This window comes from Anopheles ziemanni, chromosome 2, assembly GCF_943734765.1.
Source record: "Anopheles ziemanni chromosome 2, idAnoZiCoDA_A2_x.2, whole genome shotgun sequence".
NCBI lineage: Eukaryota > Metazoa > Arthropoda > Insecta > Diptera > Culicidae > Anopheles > Anopheles ziemanni.
The window spans coordinates 23,093,881-23,113,886 of record NC_080705.1 but is presented as its reverse complement, the minus strand read 5'-3'; the positions used below and the strand labels follow the sequence as shown (position 1 = coordinate 23,113,886).

The 20,006-nt window shown below is 44.5% G+C and overlaps 2 protein-coding genes across 2 annotated transcripts; one reads left to right on the top strand and one right to left on the bottom strand.

The window, feature by feature from the left end:
* The first annotated feature begins 1,243 nt into the window (after window positions 1-1,243).
* On the top strand, window positions 1,244-5,950 carry LOC131293204 (cilia- and flagella-associated protein 251-like). The gene is made up of 14 exons (XM_058321284.1): window positions 1,244-1,321; window positions 1,397-1,552; window positions 1,623-1,929; window positions 1,997-2,563; window positions 3,259-3,472; window positions 3,545-3,684; window positions 3,750-3,901; window positions 3,975-4,109; window positions 4,345-4,584; window positions 4,660-4,868; window positions 4,944-5,103; window positions 5,168-5,242; window positions 5,455-5,617; window positions 5,709-5,950. The coding sequence occupies exons 1-14, from the start codon at window positions 1,244-1,246 to the stop codon at window positions 5,948-5,950; spliced, it is 2,838 nt and encodes a 945-aa protein (XP_058177267.1).
* Window positions 5,951-8,787: 2,837 nt separating this feature from the next.
* LOC131288262 (wee1-like protein kinase) lies at window positions 8,788-11,325 on the bottom strand. The gene is made up of 4 exons (XM_058317386.1): window positions 10,623-11,325; window positions 9,515-10,586; window positions 9,273-9,415; window positions 8,788-8,937 (listed from the first exon to the last, which is right to left on the bottom strand). The coding sequence occupies exons 1-4, from the start codon at window positions 11,185-11,187 to the stop codon at window positions 8,789-8,791; spliced, it is 1,929 nt and encodes a 642-aa protein (XP_058173369.1). The 5' UTR covers window positions 11,188-11,325; the 3' UTR covers window position 8,788.
* Between the last annotated feature and the right edge of the window lie 8,681 nt (window positions 11,326-20,006).

The window sequence follows — 20,006 nt, the reverse complement described above, 5'->3', positions numbered from 1 at the left end:
CGGGCAAGCGAAGAGGGTGTATCCTTTACGCCTTTAGGGTAGTCTGAGAGTGAGGGTGGTGTTGTTTCGTTGAGTTCACGAGGCGGCAACCGTTGTGCAACGGGCGGTTTCGTAACCTTTCGCATTGCGTTCGGCTGCAGTATATTTGTCTTGATAAGTTGGAAGAGCAAGAACCAGACATTTTTGTTGTCTGCAAAAAGTTGTAGAAAATACTAGAAGTACTTTAAGAATGTACTTATTTGGTTTCATTGTTTCATGAGTAAAGTAAATAAGTGTTATAGAAATAACGACAAGGATTGTTTGAATAAACAATACCTATATTTGTAATATGGTAAGAAAAAAATACTTTAATATGGCTTATTTCATGCATAATAAGCTACAATTTCGCGTATCTTCACCATCTTAACGGTAATTGCTCTTCTGCTAATCGTATTCCTTCCGTTAACTTCTTCACTTTCAACCAGATCCTTCTCGGTAGGGTCAATGGCTGCTTAAAGGCATCATTTTATGCGTCCTTTTATGCAAACAGTTGGCCGGTGTAGGCAAAGGTGATCGTTCTGTGGAGAATGTCTTCGGTAGGAAAAATTCTGCTACCATTCCAAGTGGCTTATGAAAAGCAAACGAGCAGCTGATTCAGCGTTCGTCGTTACGAAACAGTTTGTCATAAATTATGGGGGGGGTTTTTCATGGTCAACTCGCAGAGCAGGGGACAATCGGACGAGTGTCATTGGCCATCCGATCGATTTATGAAGATGCAATGTTGGTAAGAGAAAGGGCCTCTCTGGGTCGATTGCTATTCCGTGAACCATTAACCGAATTTACAAGTAGGTGGAATTGAATAGAAATTTAATGATAAAATTATGGATCGAAGGAAACTTAAGCATTATTATTTAGAATCAAAGGAATGTGTTAATGGGGTGAAACGTTAGATATTTTAAAATTTTCTGTACATAAAATGGGAATATAAAATATTGCGATCTTTTTTACTTCTTATGAACCTATTTCAGAAGTTCACCGAAGTAATTTACTACATTGTTCGTCCATGCTATAGTACGTTGCTATACTCCAGCCAACAACGTTGTCCTGGGAAATAGGGAATAACCTGGAAACACGTCTCTATAGCAACGCTACTGCAACGATCTATGCACTGTTTGTTTTCTTACCCAGAATAAATCCTGTCTTGGTACGCAAGGAAGACTTTGCTTGGCTCAATACTAATACCTTTTAAAAATAGCGACACAAAATGGCTGAAATTGTGGAGTTTCAACCGGACGATGCACTACACCATGGCGAAAACGTCCAACATCGATGCCATCCTTTGGTAAGTGAGCAAGACAGTTAGTAGAAATTTATAAAGTAAGAACCACTTCTGTGTTACTTGTCATTTGTTGCCCAGCACTTGTCTTGGGTTTCTGGGTTCAATCCACGCGTTCCACTCCTTAACGTGAGTAGCCGCAGGGACCGGAAGGAGCTGGTCCTGGCGTCGGGGAGTGCGTTACTATTCTACTCCTACGACGGCGAACGGGAGAAGGTATTTCCAGTCACTGGCCATGTAAGTAGTCACTTTTTAAACCGTCTTCGCTGTTTGTGAGATTGGCAACTCCTTTTTCTTGCGGAAATAGAAAGCCGTCGTTAACATGATCGGATGCGACGGAAGTGGCCGATTTGTGGTCAGCTCGGACTGCTCCTACAGCATCAACGTGTGGGATCGAGTTCCGGCGTGCGGCGATGGAGCAACTGGTGGTCACAAAAATCCGATTGCTATCAGGACTATTTTTGAACCGTTTAAGGCGTCCGAAATAAGTGCGGTTGCGTTGAGTCGCGAGGGAAAGTACCTGCTAGCGGGCGGGGGGACGGGCGTTGGTGGTCCCGACCAGGGTGCCCAGCTGAAGTTGTGGTCGTGGACGGTGGGTAATGATTTCCCCGATGGTAAGTTAATGTGAGGAAAAACTCAATTAACTCTCAAAGAGGATAAAGTCGTTCCGATGTTTTAAAGATACGCTAACGCTTCCGGCGCGCCTTGGGCGTATCAAGACGATACACTTCTGTCCGGACCGTGGCCGACGGCACCAGTTCGTCGTGACGCTGGGAGCTGGCGTAGTGTTCGGTGCTTGGGACGCCAAAGAGCAGCGCCTTTCGATGCAGGTCCCGAAGCGGCACGGTTTCCAGGACTACAACGACTCGGCGTTCGTGGAGGGCACCGACCGAGCCGTCTCGGTGACGGCGGCCGGTATGGCCATCGTGTGGAACGACGATCGAAAGACGCCGGGAGACGGTGCCGGCAGCGAAACGGCACTGCGGAAGGAGTTCCTCAAGTATCTGCACCTCAAGTACGCCGCGATCAATGTGGTTCGATCGTGCGACGAAAAGATCGTCACCGGAGACGACGACGGGGAGATTCGCTTCTACGACAACTCGATGAAGATATTGTACTGGTTCAAGCAGGAGGACCTCGAACCGATACGGACACTTTCGTTTGAGCTGGTGGAGACGCGCAAGAGGAAACCTCCGGCGGCAGAGCCGACCGAATCGAACGGAGGCGAGGAATCAAATGAAGGAGGAGGTAAAGCTATAGAGGGAATGTTTTATTAATCATAAATCACATTTATTAATATTTAGTGTTGTTATTTATATTTAATTTGATATTTTTAGTAAGTGAAGATTTCTCATTTTTATTAGTTGACTTTCTGGAATCAAATGGAATGTTGAATGGATTCATACAGAATAGAATGGTGATTGGTAAAGTTATTTGAACTGATTTTATTTCATTTTGATATTTACTTCGAAACGAGTTTGAGATCTTATTTTAGTGAACTTTAATTGATGAGACCAATCAATTGGTCTAAGCTAATTGTTTATTATTATTAACTCACAATTAGCTTTGGTTAGAAGATTTAAAATAATTTTTTTCAAAATGTTTTTTTAAAACTTTTTTGTGAATTTCTTCATATTACTCAAAAAGTATACATAAACTTAGAATTTCCATTGAACTGGAAGTTTGAAGAAAATCTTAAAACCCAAACAAGATGTTTATGTTCAAACTTTCCTTCATTCGAGATTTAGCATGTGAAACAAAAATGGTTGGTTTTCCTTAAAACATGTATAATTTTGGTAAAAAGGTGGTGAGAAAATCAATTTCAAAACTTGAATCTATTCTAGATAGAATATGCACGAAGGCATAATGTTTTCAATGGTTTAGATTCGACACGGTTTAAAGCAAGTTGATTATTCTAATCAAAACATACTTTTCTGTTTTAGAACAAACCGAAACACGTACACAACCGGACATCAACATCGAAGAGATCGCACCGAAGGACGTTTCATTTGACGCCAAACCGGTGATCGTGCGTGGTTTCGTTTCGGCGACTAAGACGGGCAAAATCTACGATATCGACATAGTGTACCACAAAATTCAGGAACTGTTTCTCCCAGCGCCCAGCATAATAACGGCCTTCGACGTGCATCCCCGCAGGTACCTTCCATCGGATTCCATTTTTTTTTTAGTGGCTCTGGTAGAGATTTGTTAAACGCATTTCGCATGCAGGTCGGAGCTGTGCGCCTGCGACGGAAATGGTCGGCTGGTTGTCTACGATCTCAAGACGAGAGCGATAAAGATGACGCTGGACGTGCCGATTCAGAGGACGCGACGGGGAAGAATCATCACCTTGGTGTACTCTCCGTGCGGTTGGTATTTTAGTAGTTCTATCACGCGTCAAACTCTACCACTAGCGTTTCTTCCCCTCCCACAGGAACCTTCTTGGCCGGAGGGGCCGAAAATGGATACCTGTGGATGGTGGAACCGAACATTATGATCCTGGCCGGCGCTAGCCCTCTGCAGTTCGTTAACGATAAGATCCGGCGGGTGATGTTCTCATCGGACAGCAAGAGTCTGCTGTGTGTGGTGAGAAGCGAGTCAAAGAAAATTTCGTACGGTAACATTTTTCCCTCAACGCTAATTCATGACCCGCCCACAGGACGACAGCAACACTGTTACACTGCTCCAACGGGAAAAAGACGATTGGCAGCCAACGGGTCGATGCGCTACCCACAGGATTGTGGATCTTGCTTTCCTAAACCCAACCGATTTTGTTTCCATTGGGGATGATCGCGTAAGTATAAAAGTTGACATCAGTTAGCAGCGATTCTATTAACGGTAGAGGACAAATCTGACTGAGTTCGACTGATTGATAAGAAGTACCTATAAGTCATCTTACACAACCTTACACGTTTTTTTTAAATATTTAGTTTCTAACACAATTTTGTTGGTTAAGACGCGTTACACAATTTATAGAAATGTATACTATTCTCTCGAAAATCGTTAACTGTCCCCTATTACTCCTACAGTATATGGTCAAGTACACAATTGATGACGCCGACATGGCCCAGCTGGAAACTCTTTCGATAGTGCAACGGCAAAGGATCGAACAATCCGCTCGACCTACCGGGCTGCTTGTGATGCCCGGCGGTCAACAGCTGCTGGTCGCCAATGACCAGCTCAAGTTCAAAGTTTTCCACGCCAGAACGTTCGACATACTGCACACCTATTCCGCGCCATTCGTCGATGGTCCTGCGCGTTGCTTGCGGGTAGATTTTCCTTGTTTTCCTTGGAACAACAATTCGAGCTTTAATTTTGCTTTTCGTTTTTGTGTGCGTTTACAGTTGCTTCCTGGGGAAGATTTCTTCCTGTTCATAACGCACAACAACATCTATCTGCACCATCTGCCGATCGATGGGAATCCCTTCAAGTATATGGCCGTGCGGGCCCATCCGAAGCGATTGAGCTGGATGCAGCTCACCTGGACCGAGCGGTGTGCGTTCGTCTTCGGTGATGGCGATCATGCCGTTAGCATGTGGAAGATCAACACGGGGTATGCTTTCGACCGCGCAAGAAAACCCACTCCGAGTCATGCGTAATGTGTTTTTTTCGTTTTCCGATCTTGCAGTCCGGTTCTGGACAATCTGAAAAACGTCGGAACGGGATTGGATCCATTCTGTATGCTCCTTCCCGGCGGCAAACGGGGCTGTTACGTGCGCGAGATTTTGAGTTTGTTCTTCTACAATCAGATCTCACCGAAGAATTCCGATGGCGATGCGGAGCTTACGGTAGATGGCGTTTGTCAGAAGACGTGACATTATTAAACTAATTGTTTCTGTTGTCAAATTCTAGCTTCGAGATGCAATGGACACCCGGGACGTACCGAACTATATGCGCAGCATCGGTTTCCACATGAGCGAATATGAGGTGAGAGATGATCGTCTTTCCATTTACTTCTCAGCACACGGACCCTCGGATCGGATTTCCTAAAAAAATACAAAAAAGATTAGAAACATTTCTAGAAACAACATTATTTATCCTTACCAGATTATTATCTTCTGTTCGTTGTAATCCACAATTTTAAATTGTTTTATTTAAATGAAATAAAATAAAATGCATTATTCGTTCGTCCGCTACAGGAGCAAAACCTTTGCAAGGAAATGGAACTACTTGGGACCTACTTTCTGACATTCGAGGAGGTAACCAAGCTGTTTCTCAACCACCGTCCATCGTTCGGTTGCCCGCCGAATGCCGAAGACATCCGGACCGCTGTTACCTCCATCGGTGCGACGACTGCCTCCGGTTCGTATCATCCCCAATCAAGGTTCCCAAGTTCGCTTCTCAATACTTATGTGGCACGCACCATTCCTTCCCGCACAAACTTTCTCCCAAGGTACGAAAGTCGATTTGGTCCGACTGATCACCATCCTGTCGGCCATGGGCGAACCGATGGATCCGAAGACGTCCGAGTTCTACTGCCGGCTGCTGTTCCCGGCTGCGTTCGAGTCGAAAGACCTTCCGGACGATCTTCAAGAAGACCGACCAACGGAAGAATGCGAAGGTCGGGGTCATGCCGGCGGGAAAGAATGCTCCAACTGTATCCCCATCGATGTGTTCACGGATAGGCTGTCTTAAAGCAGGATCGGTTTTCGCGGTCTTCAGTTGCGGGGAACGATAGAACTTAACACCTTTGCCAGCTTTGTGTTTGTTTCAGGTTAATCATCTTTTTATTAATCTTTCGCTTGTTGTTACATATGTGTTTTCTCACTGTATACAATTGTTTTTTAGTTTTGTTCGCTGATATCTCTTTTTAAATCCTATCTAATATAACTCTTAACCTAAGATATCCTAGCTCCTAGGAAGGAAATGAGATGCGACGTATTGGGGTTCGATTAGATGGTAGAAGGTGTGAGAAAAAGGACGATCCTCTACTAACTGCTAAGGCAAGCACTAAGGAAAGGAAGAACTAGTAAAATAGAACGGATATCATGAATCAGTAATAAAGAAAAACAGTAACCGACCACTATGGAAATAATATGTAATGCTTTGGAATGAATGGCAATGTAGAATTCAAGCTGGCAACCACTTGCTAGAGCAGCAAAACGTGAATTAACGAAAATAAACTTATGCCCGTAAGTGATGCACGCGATAAATTCCGAATTCTGTTGTTGAATTTAATATGGACTATTCCTCGCATCGTAACACCAAAAGCTGCCATATCTCACCTTTACCCTAAACTAAACCCTTTTCCTCTCCTCTAGTTCTGAACAACACTGCATGCTCTGTTCGCAGCTGTGTTTATGGAGTGTTCGGGTGCAGTGTCTTTGTACCGGCCCTTGTTGTCATCCGGACCGCTCCGAACCGAGCAATGGAACTGCTCTGCCAACGGAGCGATGCGGGAAAGAAGAAGGTTTGGCGACGAACACACACACAAGCACAGCTACTGGCTTAATTGATAAAATCACAAAATTTCCTTTCGTTCTTTCACATGCATTTCAGATGGGTCTTGAATTGGGACACCGAGGTCCAGTTATATGTCCTTTTCATGCGGTGCCCATCGATCGTACCGTTAGTTCGTGACAAGTTCTTAGTAGATTCTGGCTTGGGAAACTAATTTTCCTCTCACTTTCTCTTTGACTTATGTGACCATCTCAACGTAGCCTTAAATATAAATCCTGTGATACTCTGTGTAGGAGGGAATATAAAAACCTAACAGTTGCTAAACATATCGTACAAAATAAGGAGCACTTACATCCTATCCTAGCAACCTTCTCTGCCACCAAAGCGTGCCATGCTTCTCTTACACTAAAATATGCTTTCACAATGAGGTTAAGACGTCCGTCCGGGTTTGGTTAACGATTTTTCGAACCGCGTTCTGCGTCGATATCGTATGTGCGTTGATCTGAACAACAATAACGGCAAGTTTACAGCCTTTCGTTCCGTTCTCCGTTTCCGCCTACTTCACATTTATTATTTTCAAATCTTCTCACGCTTTTCTCATCTCTTGATTGTATCGTTACACTTGCATGCTTGCTGCTTCTTTATATGATCACTTCGCTCTGATCGATATTATGTTTAATCACATTATTTCTTCGTAAGCTGGGGTTATCCTCCGTTGTTTATTTTTTCGTTTCCATTCACTGCTTTTCCTTATCGTTCCTGTTTTTATTCCTGAATTTTCACAGCATTTTTGTTCCTCTACATCCTGATTGTGCGCTACGCGATCATTTTCGTTTTTCCCTGCCGAGTGCGCCATGACATTTTCCGACGGATCACGATCCTGTGCGTACTTTTGGATTATTTTGCGTTTGGGTTCGATTTTCTCGTACATTTGGTTTTGATTCGCATCACCTATATACGCTTCAGATTTGGATTGTACACGACCGATCATTAATAAGAAAAACAAAAACAAATCTTACACCTTTGCCATACGTACGCTATATTCCGAAAACCGTAACGTTTCTAGCTTTCGGTTTCTTTACGAGAGTTTGAATTTTGTTCAACAATTTCTTCAGTGCGATCTTAATTCCGTTTTACAATTTAGAAATTACATTCTACACGAGCATCTTAAGAAAAAAGAAAAAGTTACCAACCATGTTTGTTTTGCGTGTCAAAAGAAAGAGAGCGAAATAATGTCTAATAATGTATAATAAATAGATATAAAACAAAAAAGAAAAGAAGAAAAGTCTCGAATTAAAGGTATTTTTCGTGTGAAAACTGATCCCGAATCATTTTCCACCGTTCAGGGCGCCGTTCTTCGCGTTTAATTTTTGTGCAATACATTAACATTAGAAGTGTAATATTAATAATGCTTCGAGTAGCAATTTCATCCAATGACCCATCAACAACGCAATGGTAATCGGAGAGAAAATAGTATTATTAATTCTTGTTTGAAAAACAACTGAAAGTTCATGGTAGTGATTTTACTCAGAATAAAATTATAAATCGAATCCTTACAAAGAAAATAGAATAGAGTGCTGTAGTGTAGAAAGAAAGAATATGGAATGAATTCAACGATCTTCAACTATTGGCTGGGCGACGCTGAGTAACGTTTGGAATTTAGCGTCTTTCTTAGTTCGAAAACGATAAAACCCGCTTTTTCTCCACTAATCTCGCTTTTGTGCTGTTCACTTGAACATGCTTTCGCATGGGGCGACATTCGTTTCGTCTTTCTATATCGCGTAGATCATCTCTATCCACGATTGGACAGGAGGATTCGCTTGCTTAGCTCCGCGAAGCTTTCGGTGTCTGGTCTTCCCCCCACGATGAGAAACTTCAAAACATTCACTCGGGAGAAAGGCTTTGATGAACCAAAACTAGGCTCGGAAAGGCACAGGTTAGCTATCTTGAGCATACGAACAACAATTCCATTTTCGGAGAAGCGGACAGGCGACCTTGTCGCAACACGGTCGGTTCCGATGCAGGGGATATCGTTTGGAGAAGTGGTTATTAGGTCCCTGACCCTGGCCGGTTTTAATAATCTTTTCCTTTGTTGCTGTCTCGAATACCGCGTCGATTTGGGATGAGGTTTGTGGTGCGCTTTTTGCGCGAATATGACCGCAAACGACGATCGGATGTGGTAAGCTCGCTGAGGACCGATGAGCGTATTTTACGTCCTGAACCTGAAAGGAGGGTGGAAAAATGTTTTACTTATGTTATATGTGGAACCTTTCGCAAATTGACTTTCACGGATGAACATTTGTGTCTTTCATTTTACAGAATTGTTTTCGATTTTTTAGTAAAGAAAAAGGGACTTTTTCAACAACAACTGAATACATTTTAGTGCACTGCAATGTAGATGTTTTGACGATTTTTTCGACTAACTCGGTTCGTTTCATTGTTACAAATTAATGTTCTCGAAATCACTTCCTTAAAAGCGTTTCTTAAAAAAAAAAAAAGGAATTAGGCTTTGAAACGTATAACCTGTTTCAATTTACGACAACTTTCGTGTTCGTACCTGGCGTTTGCGAGTGTTCGAGCGTCTTGATGAGTTTTGCCTGCTCCTTCAGCTTCTTCAGGAGCACCTCGTTCTTTTGCCTTTCCATGCTGAGTTCGAGGCAGAGCTGGGCCTTCGTTTTCGAGTCAATCGGCGAGAGAACTCTGTGAAGAATAGATTGAATAGATAGAATAGATTGAATGAATCATAGATTTATCTTAATTCGCTAGGTTTGTTAACGATGAACCAAAGTTGTTACGTACGGATGGTTGAAGATGGTCGTTGACGAAGGACGCTTTTCCGGGTTCGGGTGCATCATCTGTTTGATAAGGTCGTTAAAATCCTTCCCGATGGAAGGCAGATCGGGAAACTGTCCACTGCGCAGCTGATGCCACCTGGAACCGTTCTTCGGCAGCGCGCCACCACCGGCCGCCTCGTACAGTGTGATGCCGAGCGAGAAAATGTCTCCCTTAGCCAGGTTGGAGTAGTCTTCCTGCAGGATCTCGGTCGGTAGGTAGCGGCAGTCACCCTCCTCCACCTGCGGATCGTTGATGGACGTGACGTGACCAAGGTCACCGATTTTGTACGTCACCAGAAACTCGTTCTCCAGGTCATCGTACACGTCTTCGAAGCCATCGTCCGGACACTCGGCGGGTAAGTGTTGCATCGCAAACGCAGCCTGCCCTCCGTGTCCGGATCGGAGAGGCGTCTTGGAGAGGAAAATGTTGCCCGCCTTCAGATCCATGTGCACGAGATCGTTCGAGTGGATGTACTTCAGACCCTCGGCGATGTGCAGCAGCAGCGTTCGCAGTTCCGACTCCTTCAGGTAGCGCTCCTGCAGCACCGTCTGCAGACTACCTCCGTTGCAGTACTCGTTCTGGATGAGCATGTGGTTGTTCTCGGCCCAGGCCGAGTAGTACCGGACGACGTTGTCGTGCTTGCCGAGCACGGCGTGCGCGTACACCTCGTTGAGGGCCGTCTTCTCGAACGAGCTGCCCGCGACCGGCCGGATGCTTTTTTTGATGGCGTAGATGCATCCGTCCAGCCGGTTCAAGCACTGGTATACCTGTCCGAACTCGCCCTTCCCGAGCAGCATCAGCTGGATGAACTCTTTCTCGTACCTGGAAATGTTGCTGTCCTGCAGGGCGAGCCGCTTCGGTGCCTGCCGGTACTCGCCGGACTCGTCCTCGACCAGATTGAACGACTTCAACGTGTGGTTCATGGTGCAGTCGTTGGCTTGCTTCATCGCGAACGGTGTCAGCGCACCACACAACGGGACACGGCCGCCTGCTCGATTAAGCCGGTTGTTTGGAAACCCGGACGGGAAGCTCTGTGCTTGATGAAATGCACCACCAGTACCGTACGTGCCACCCAGAGCCGCTTTGGCACTTTCCGGACCCTCCTGCCTAGTGCGCTTCTTCGTCCGCATAAACATCGCCGGAGGCGTAAAGGGGTTCACGTTGGCCGATGGTAAACCGACATCCAAACGGCGATGCAGCGGAACCGGTTTCGGTTTGTCCGCGATTAACACTGGCTCGCCACCTTCGATCGATGTGCATAGAACGTCACAACCTTCCTCGGGTGTCGCCGCTTCTGCGGCGGGCGGAAACAGATCCGTCGCGCACTGGCCAAAAACTTGCCGGCGGAACATTGTGTTGGTGGACTTCTGGAGGATTGTTTTCGGAGTGGCCGGTGTGTCGAACAGACGGAGCGCCCGCACCTTTCGGTACGGTGGCGAGTGGCTCGGTTGTTGCTGTCGATTATGCCCGTCAGCAGCGATGTCCGCTGGTTCCGGCGGTGGATTTGGTTCCGGTGAGTTTGAAAACGAAAGCTTACGAGGCATCACCACCGGTCGGTGCGGGGACGGTGGCAACTCGAGGCTCGAATTCATATCGGGCGAGGAATCGATACCACTGCTCTCGGTGTGAATATCCATCGGAATCCTAAAACTAGTACGAGCGGTGGAAGCAATTGTTATTCCGGTTGACCCTGCCAGGGTTCACAAACAGACACAGAAAAACACACGCAATGCACTTCAAGCTCTATGAAACGTAACTCTTTAAACGACTTTCGAATTTTCAACCTCTTTGCAACAAAACGAAACGAATTTTAAAACGAAAACATCTAGTGACGCTACAAATAAAAATCGAATTCTTCCGTTGACAGAATCGGGATTCGGAAGATTCGAAGATTCGATCCCTAGACGGATTCCAAAGATTTGAATCCCATTTGACGGATTCTAAAGATTTGATTAGATTCTGACTCGCTCCTAAACTATTTGAATCGATTCACTATGATTTGAGTCGAATTAGTCACATAACGAGTCGATTTAGAGACAATGTAATTGATTTCAGTTTAGTCAAATCGAACGCTGGGTAGAATGGATTATTGGACATAGATTGAGTTTTTTGCGTGATGTGCAAGTTAGATCAATTCAACCATTGTTTGTCTAATTATTAAAGTAACAAATTAAATGAAAAATTGGCAAGCTTGGTAAGCACGCATGATATGACGGAAAACGATTCGTATGTGAAGATCGGGATCTCAGAATGAATTTGAATCGAAAGATTCGAATCCCTGTAGGGATTCAATTTTTCCATCACTACATCAAACGATGTTCTTGGCTTGAAAAAACTATCGGGTTGTATTATTTGACTGCTGACCGTTCGTTATTTCAAAAATCGAAGGAGCGGCAGTGTTGCCAGAAAAAGCAAAACAAATCAGTGTTTACCAAGGTGTTTTGAACGAGCTTAAACCATCTTGGTCACAGATAAAAATAATAAATTTGAAATAGTTAATGCATTTTGATTAATTAAAGTCAAGTTTAACATCATACTATTCACATAAAAATATTTTTTAAGGTAAACATTAGTACTAGCATTTGAGAAAACTATTTGTTCCAATATATAAATGCCACAGTTGATTTGGCGTAATTTTTAAATTTGAAAAAATCGAACCGTGTACGTTACGTCAAACAGTACTTTGCAAATTGTTGAAAGCCTTGTAACTTTAAGCTTAACGTTCGTTGTTTTACAACACCACCCTTTTTTCTAATAAAATGTTTATTTTTTTTAATCAGAAAATATGGATCATTAAAATGTGTTAGGCCGCAACAATAAACTTTAGAAATTACTAGCTGATCAACCCGATTTAATCCGGGTAGAAAGACAATTCCAAACGAAAGAGTGTTTTCATTCAGTATCTTGAGTTCTACAATTTTAAGAATGGCTTTCTTATAATTATGTTTGGTGTAAATTTATTAGATCGATTTTGTGTGATTGAGAAAATTTGTAGGAAAAGAAAGACGAAGTCTGAGATCTGCTAGTGTGATTGACAAGCACTGTGATAAACAAAACTGGAAAAAATGAAGAGAAGTTTGTTGTGTAATATTTTAATTTGAATGTTCATCCCAGCATGTTTATCGTTTTACTCATAAAATCATACGTGGTCTGAAATGCAAATATTGCCAGCGCAGGGGCGACCTTGAGCCAGAAACATCCCGCAACAGCGATATGCGTGTGCCAATCGGGAAACAATAATTGCCGCCAAAAAACACCCATTTCATTCGCAGCAGCGGCCTTCAAGGTAGACCGCAACCGACGGTCGAGATAGACAAACAACACATCAAAAGCGCATAAAGTTTTCCTGGCGCTGCCATCAGATTATCTCATCCGCCATCGTGTGACAACCGCCGCCACAGCCGAGCGGCAGGCGGATTTTCCCCGAGCGTACGGGAATCCGCTGGGAAAAACCGTGTCCCATAAATGCGCCTTACGCCAAACATCCTTCCGTACGGGACCTGGTACGGTGCGTGCTTGAGCGTGTGTGAGTGTGTATGTGTATACTGGGCTTGGCGCCTTACACAAAACCCACCCGAAGGACATTGGACCGATGCAGATGGCACAGATTGCCAATTCGAGGAAAGGAAATGATTCGCCGTACCTTCCATAGACTACGGCGTTTAGGAAAACCCCAAACTGGGTTAAACTAAATTATCTGTCAGACATGCTGGATGATCGTGCAGGTAACTTTACCCTCCATCGTCGGTGACGACGAGGGTAGGAAAATCATTATCAATAATGTGTCAACAGTTTTACATCATAGTTTTATAATAATACAATTTCTTGTGGATGAGCAAACGGTAAAGGGAAGTATTGGAAACGAATGAAACAGTTAAAATAGTTTACGTCAAAAAGAAATACTGAGCTCAAAAGCCGTCCAGACGCGTTGATTGATGTTCGACTTTCCAAAATCGTCGAACGATTGATGTGCGTCACCGACAGGTTCGATTCGAATTGAAAGATTGTCCATCAAACATGCTTTCGAAAGGTACGATCGGAATACATTCTCCTCATTATATATCTGGCCGTTTGGCCTGCTTTTCGCTGGATTTGAGCGAAAGGAGCTTCAAAAAGTAATGGGCAAAATGGGAAGGAAACGAAATGTGTCGCGATCCTTCTCACTCTCGCCAGAAAGGAATACCGATGCATCCTTGGTCGGGCGATCGGGTCGAAAGAAGCAGCGTACAATAAGAGGGGAGAAAATGACCGTTATTCTTACGTCAGTTGTAGGTAAAAGGAATTCCATAGATATCACTCGCAAGGGGCGAACGGTGGTGAGCCGGTGGTGGAAGTGATGAACACTTGGGCACAGGAAATAGCTTGCTGCGGATTCAGGATCTAGCCCGTAGGATCCCTGCAAGATTCTGCAACGATGGCGACAGCCGAGACACGCGCGTCCTCCGGTGACACGAAGCGCGTTGACTCGCGGAGGTCCTTTTTCGGCTCGCTGGCGCTGGTATGCGTTTGGAGTTCACACACCAATTCATCTGTGTGTGTGTGTGTTTGCGGGTATATGTGGTGGAATGTGCGCGAAAGGAGGGAGAAGAACACAGCGAAGAGAATGGAACAGAACATGGAACGGATAAGGCAAGAGGAGACAGATCCGAACCGGAGCGTATTTGAAAGGGACACACAATTCGCTGGCAGGATGCGCAAGGAAATGGCGGAAGGAAATGGTCAGAAGTTCGGCGAGTCGCAGCGAGTAGTTGTAGTCGGGTCGGTAGTGCCAGTAGTAGTAGTCGTAGTAGTAGTAGTCCGCCGCATACGGAGATAAAACCGAATTCGTACAAACAGACGAGAACCGCGGCGCCACATTAGTTCTATTTCTATAATATTTTATCTCTTTTCGTCTGGGAGTATTTGCCAAAAAAGCGGTATATTATTTATCATCGTGCTGTCTTTCGCCGGACGGGGGCTCGGTTTGGGCAGGGATGGGTGTGAGGTTTTCAAAGGAACCAATGGTGGCAGGGCGTCGAGAGGCGCCGGGGTAAGAACACGGGTATTGCCGTTCTGGCAGGTCGAAGGCAGTCGAACCGGGTCTTAGAAGAGTGTCTTCTGGTTCGGTCGAAGGCTTCCGTCGTTGTCGGGGGCTCGATTGGTGCGATTTTTGCAGACTGCGGTGACTCAACCACCCGGGGCCAGCCCAATGGGCTCTCGTCCTACACCACCGTAGGACCCCCGGGTGCGTCGTTTCGGGCGAGGATATGTGTCGGATGCCGGCAACTGCGGGTTTTCTTCGTGCACTTCGAATGCCGGTGTCCAGCGGTGTCAATGTGCCTGTTGGATTTTGGGGTTTTCTCCATCTTGTTTTCTCGCAGCTTTTTTTGTTGTTGTTTCCTATAGCGCAAAGAGAAGAAAATTGGAGCACATCTTAATACCAGCGTTCGATGATATTGATCTTGACGCTGGCGACGAAAGGTAGCCACCTCCGTCCGGAGGGAAACAGTTACGTAGAGTAAAGTTGGGGCTAGTTATTCAAAAAGCGGTCAATTTGGGTAGAGATAATGTTTTGAACAGGGACACAGAAGCAAAACTGACAATAGTTATAATAATTTGAAAAATGAAAAAATTGCCACCAATTGACTAGCTATTCTGATTTAATTAACGAAGTATATTCAAGCAATCAGCGTTCGATGAGTTTCTTTGATGATTTTGGGAACTTTTCATGTAAATCAATCATTTGTATTTCTAAATCGTTATCTTTAGTTTGGACAATTCTTTAACATTGTTTTATTATGCATTAATATGCAATTTCTGTAGCTTTAGTAACATACAGCATTCTTTAATATGAATTTTTAGTTTTCTTTAGCGTTAGAATCTTTGTTGGAAATCTGATTTTTTTTCTTCTCTTTATGTATCAAAATATCAAGGCGTAATATTTCGTTAAAAAAGACTAAATGGTTTTGAGAAAAAATTTGTTTCAGATTTCATTTCTAAATTAAATTAGTGTGTTTCGTGTGCTTTGCAACTTTTTGCTTATTCTTTACGCTCATTTTAGAAGTTTTATTTTATATTTCTTAAATATTATCATGTCTACATGTGGGTTAATCCGATGGGTTTGGTGGTCATTATGATTTGCCTGTAAAGCACACTATTAATGATAACTAAAACATTATTGTCTCTGGCTAATGTTCAATTAATAACATCCTTTAAGTTTGTAATTCCGGTGATTATATTTGTGGTTTTATTCACTATGTATGAAATACGTATTTCATGCATCTCTTATTTGGAGTTTAACTTCGCTCTTAACTCCTTGCTATCTTTCTTTTTTCTTTCTTAATCTGTAAAGCTCCAATCACACTACGCTAGGCCTCACGAAATGTGCCGATCTGAAACCAAGACGTACTGTTATTACTCAATCACCTCAGACGACCACATGCTCGCCAGCTTCTCATGGAAATCGTTTGTCCCAATCCGATCGCTTTTGCCTTTGCATTCTCGAAGATGGACGATGTTCGGCACGAAATTTGCAACCTAATTCCCACCATATTTCATCCCCCATCCCTACTCCTCCCCCCCCCCCCATTCTTGCACCCACTGCGGAGACCCTTTTTCCCGAAACCAATAACTCACCATCGACCTCATAAGATAATCGTTTCTCTAGGACACTTAATGGCCGATGACAATTTCAGTGGAGTTTTCCCTTCGAGTACCTTCTCCGTTGGTGGAGCTGTTTGGCATGGGAAAAGGACGGAGAGAAAAGAATTGGCAGAACCGGAGCAGTCTTACTGGACGATACAAGATACAAAGTGGCCCACATCTTCCATTGTTCGGCCCCGCTTCCCTTTGCCCGCCCGGTGACCAATAATGGAAGAAGAATTGAAATGAAACCGTCGAGCGAAAATTTGCAAAAGATGTCGAACGGCCTTCCACCCCACTCGCAGGGTCCACAAACGGGCTTGACTCCATCCCCGCTTCCTTTCCCGTCGCCCAAGCATCGGGCGAAGAATGATAAATGTTTCGCGCAAATTACCATTATTACAAGAGCACCACAATTATGTGCTGCGCTTCCTTCCCCAAAGGAGGCGGGAAGAAAACAAGAAAAAAAGAGATATCCTAACCTCCAACGAAACGGCGAAAAAGGTTGGGAAAATGATTAATTGTTCGTCGCACTCCGACGCGACACGAACGAGCGCGAATTCGGCGATTCCCGAAGTCGCGGCATGCCGGGTTTTCGGTGGCGCAAAAGGATGGGAAACTGCATAGAGCACGCGCGGGGTCCAGTTGAGGGTGAAGGTTAGCCACGGAAAGGTTCCGGAGCTTTGGGGCAGAAACAAAAAGGGCACAGCTGAAGGGCGGCAGACCACCTTCGGAGTTTGGGAAGAGATGTTTGAAGGACTCGACGCTGTTCGTGCGCTGGTTGGGCTGAATATTTTAACATCAGGTGCAGTAATGGCCGGCGTGGGACCGGGCCGATGGGCGCACTCTGGCCTGTAAGTGCCCCGGTTGTTAACATGCCAATGTATCGATGTTCAGCCCGGTGTACTCCGAGCGGGCATGTTTGTGTGGTGCGCTCCATCCAAGGGTGGTGCGCTCTGCGGTGTATGTCCACCCCCGGAATGCCGGCTGATAATTAATTAAACACAGAGGAGATCCATCTTTCGAACGGATTTGTTGCGAAATCTGGGCTTAGGCTCGTTCCTTGGCCGAGAAACTGAAAGATTCAGCATTCGAGTCCGGTACGGAAACGGAGCTAACGTTGAGCGGAGTTTTCTTTGCTTCAAGAACTGGGAGCCCATCCAATAATGCCAACTTAATGCTCACCCTCGGCAGGTTGTTTTATGTACGACTAGGCGGACCCATCGTTAGGCCTGCCGGACGGCTGGAAAAGGAGTCATCCCGAGCAGGAGAGGGATTTAGTTTCGGTGGGGCAACACACTAGTGTGAGATAAATTATGGACTTATTTATGGGATGCCAAGTATATTCCTGCTCCCCCGGAATGCATTGAAAATGGAGTGCGTTCTTCTTTCGCATCGGGGGCAAACCTCGCCACGGTCGGCTTTTGCGACAGAATCCTTACGCAATCGGTCGTCGGCCAAGGAGTACGCCGATGTGGTTCTGGTTGCTGCGGTGGATGCATTTTACGTACGTGTGGTCAATAAAGCACAGCCCTCAATAAGATATATCGATTTCGTTTAAACCACATATGGTCCGTGAATTAATGCAATACAAACAGTATCCTTGTCGGTGCCCATTTTCGATAACATTTTCAACCTTGTTTTCTAGTCATTGTCAACATTGCTACGTTGAGGATAATTTGCGTTATGTTTATGTGAGTAACTGTTACCGATAAATTGGAAGCCTTGTATTTAAGTGAAGTTTGCAGCGTCATATAGATACATACGGTATCCAACCCACAGGTACAACGAACGAGAAGATCATGTTAACATTTCTTACAATAAGAGTATTGCGATTTAATTACAGTTTTGCCCACCTGTTATGCATAACGAAAGTAATTCGTTTCCAGATGATCGAGCTAGATGTTTTTTTAGCTGATTATTATGGATTTAGTGAAAGAAAAACAGTCACCTAGAAAATATTATTTAGAAGATTTTATATTACGTAAGTTAACATAAATGAAGTTATATTTTTGTTGATTGAAGTAAATATGTATTAACTTTTGGTAAAACAGAAAAATTAATTGAGGCAAGTGAAACTATAATCAGAAAAATGGTTGGAGCGGAACAGTTAAAAGGCATCTGGACGATCCGATCAGTAGCTCCAATTTTATAATCAAAACATAAACTCCTTTCACAAAACATTCAGTAAAACAGTAGTTGTGTATTAACAGTTTTTTATTTTTGTTCATTTTATTTGTCTTGAAGATATTTTTCGACAATTTTTTATCTCAATAGTTTTGTATTAAAAATAAACTACTCATATTCATTACTGACTTGTTGTGATTAAGTTATTAGCTGCAATGAAAGAGTTGTAATTAAAAGCCAGTATTATTTTAAAGGCATTTAAGTAATGCAATTTTGCAAACACCAGATCGATAACATAAGTTACTACTTCTAAACCAAATCTGTTGTGGTGTCATGTGTCAATTAAAGCATGCCCAAAATAGAGAAGGATTCACCATCAGCATCCTTTTCTCTGAGTAGGGAAAATGGGAACCTCTTCTGCATTTGCTTTTCTTGGACTCTTCACCATCGTCTGTGGGATCTCCATCACCAGAAAAGGAAAGGTGTAAAAGACTTGGTATAGTTTTTTTATCAATTGGAATACATTCTTCACAACGTTTTTGGAGTTGAAGAAAGCTATAGAGTTTCATGCCAACCCAAGTTACTTCAGCAACGTAAAAGATTCACGTAGACGGTCGGACTTTTGGGATCGCTTCGAAAGAATTGGTCGAAGCTTTTTGCTTCCTTAAAATGGGGTACTATTTGGAAACCCACACCGATTTCTAAGGAACTTGTCGGATGCAGAACAAGAGATCTCCCGGATTGCCGGATTGCCGGTCGGAATTCCGACTTTCCCCAACCACATTCGTCGGGGGCATCTTCGGGGGAAGTTCCAGAACCGGAGACGTCCGGTTCCATTTGCACCGGGTTTTGTTTTGCGAAGAGGATACCATTTCCGATCGATGGGTGTCTGGTTTTCGCCATTTCGTCTTCATCGTACATCATTGCCCTACGCTTGAAGCTTCCCTTCCGTGCCACTCCCGGGAATGCTACACTACACCCCCTGAACGGAAGAACGCTCCCGACACCGACACCAGACCGGGATTTTCGCCCCCAGGAACGCAATGTGCCGGACATAAATTGACAGTCAAGTAGTAAAACTTTCGTTAATTTGGACAGCGAGAGAGTGACAGCGTGGGTCGGTGGTTCGGGCCGACGCCGGACACACGCAATGGACGTCGAGGATGATTCGATTCCGTTCCGTCGGGACTCGCTTTTAATTCCCAGCGTTTCGTCGTGCGTCGATTTATGAGACCGCAGCCAAACATTGGCCAACTGATCGGTTTAGCTGCCATAAGTCTGCTATCGTGCTTGCGTGCGTATGTGTGTTCGTTATCTACCGCATCGTCATCGATCCGAGCGCGACAGGATTCGTGGCAGGATGGTGGCGGGGCACCATTAACGCGGGCGAGGCAAGATGCTGACGTGGTGGCGTGGGGCAAGACCAGACGGCCAGACAGAAGCGATTCGTTTGATGGCGGCCAGACAAAACACGACAGTCGCATCGAGAGCACGTTGGCATGTCGGGATGGTTTGGTTAGTGTCCCTCCGAGTGTATGGGTTCCCGGGATGCGGCAAGATTAGCGGTGGAGCGAACCGAGTATCGATTTTGTGCGGTAGAAATTGAAATAAACAAGCCATTAAAATGGGGTTCCTAGCCACCGATTTCATTGTAACGATAAAATCTTGCAATTTGAGCAACCCTCCCCGAATATCTGCACATTCTTGT

What these genes read in the sequence shown, in the direction of transcription:
- LOC131288262 (XM_058317386.1), bottom strand. Translation starts at nt 11,187, where the DNA reads ATGGATATTCACACCGAGAGCAGTGGTATCGATTCCTCGCCCGATATG. An exon ending in ACGACCATCTTCAACCATCC is followed by an intron (nt 9,416 to 9,514) that starts GTACGTAACAAC and finishes TATTCTTCACAG; the next exon opens with AGTTCTCTCGCCGATTGACT. An exon ending in CGAACACTCGCAAACGCCAG is followed by an intron (nt 8,938 to 9,272) that starts GTACGAACACGA and finishes CCCTCCTTTCAG; the next exon opens with GTTCAGGACGTAAAATACGC.
- LOC131293204 (XM_058321284.1), top strand. Translation starts at nt 1,244, where the DNA reads ATGGCTGAAATTGTGGAGTTTCAACCGGACGATGCACTACACCATGGC. An exon ending in TTCGACGTGCATCCCCGCAG is followed by an intron (nt 3,473 to 3,544) that starts GTACCTTCCATC and finishes TTTCGCATGCAG; the next exon opens with GTCGGAGCTGTGCGCCTGCG. An exon ending in GTCCTGCGCGTTGCTTGCGG is followed by an intron (nt 4,585 to 4,659) that starts GTAGATTTTCCT and finishes GTGCGTTTACAG; the next exon opens with TTGCTTCCTGGGGAAGATTT.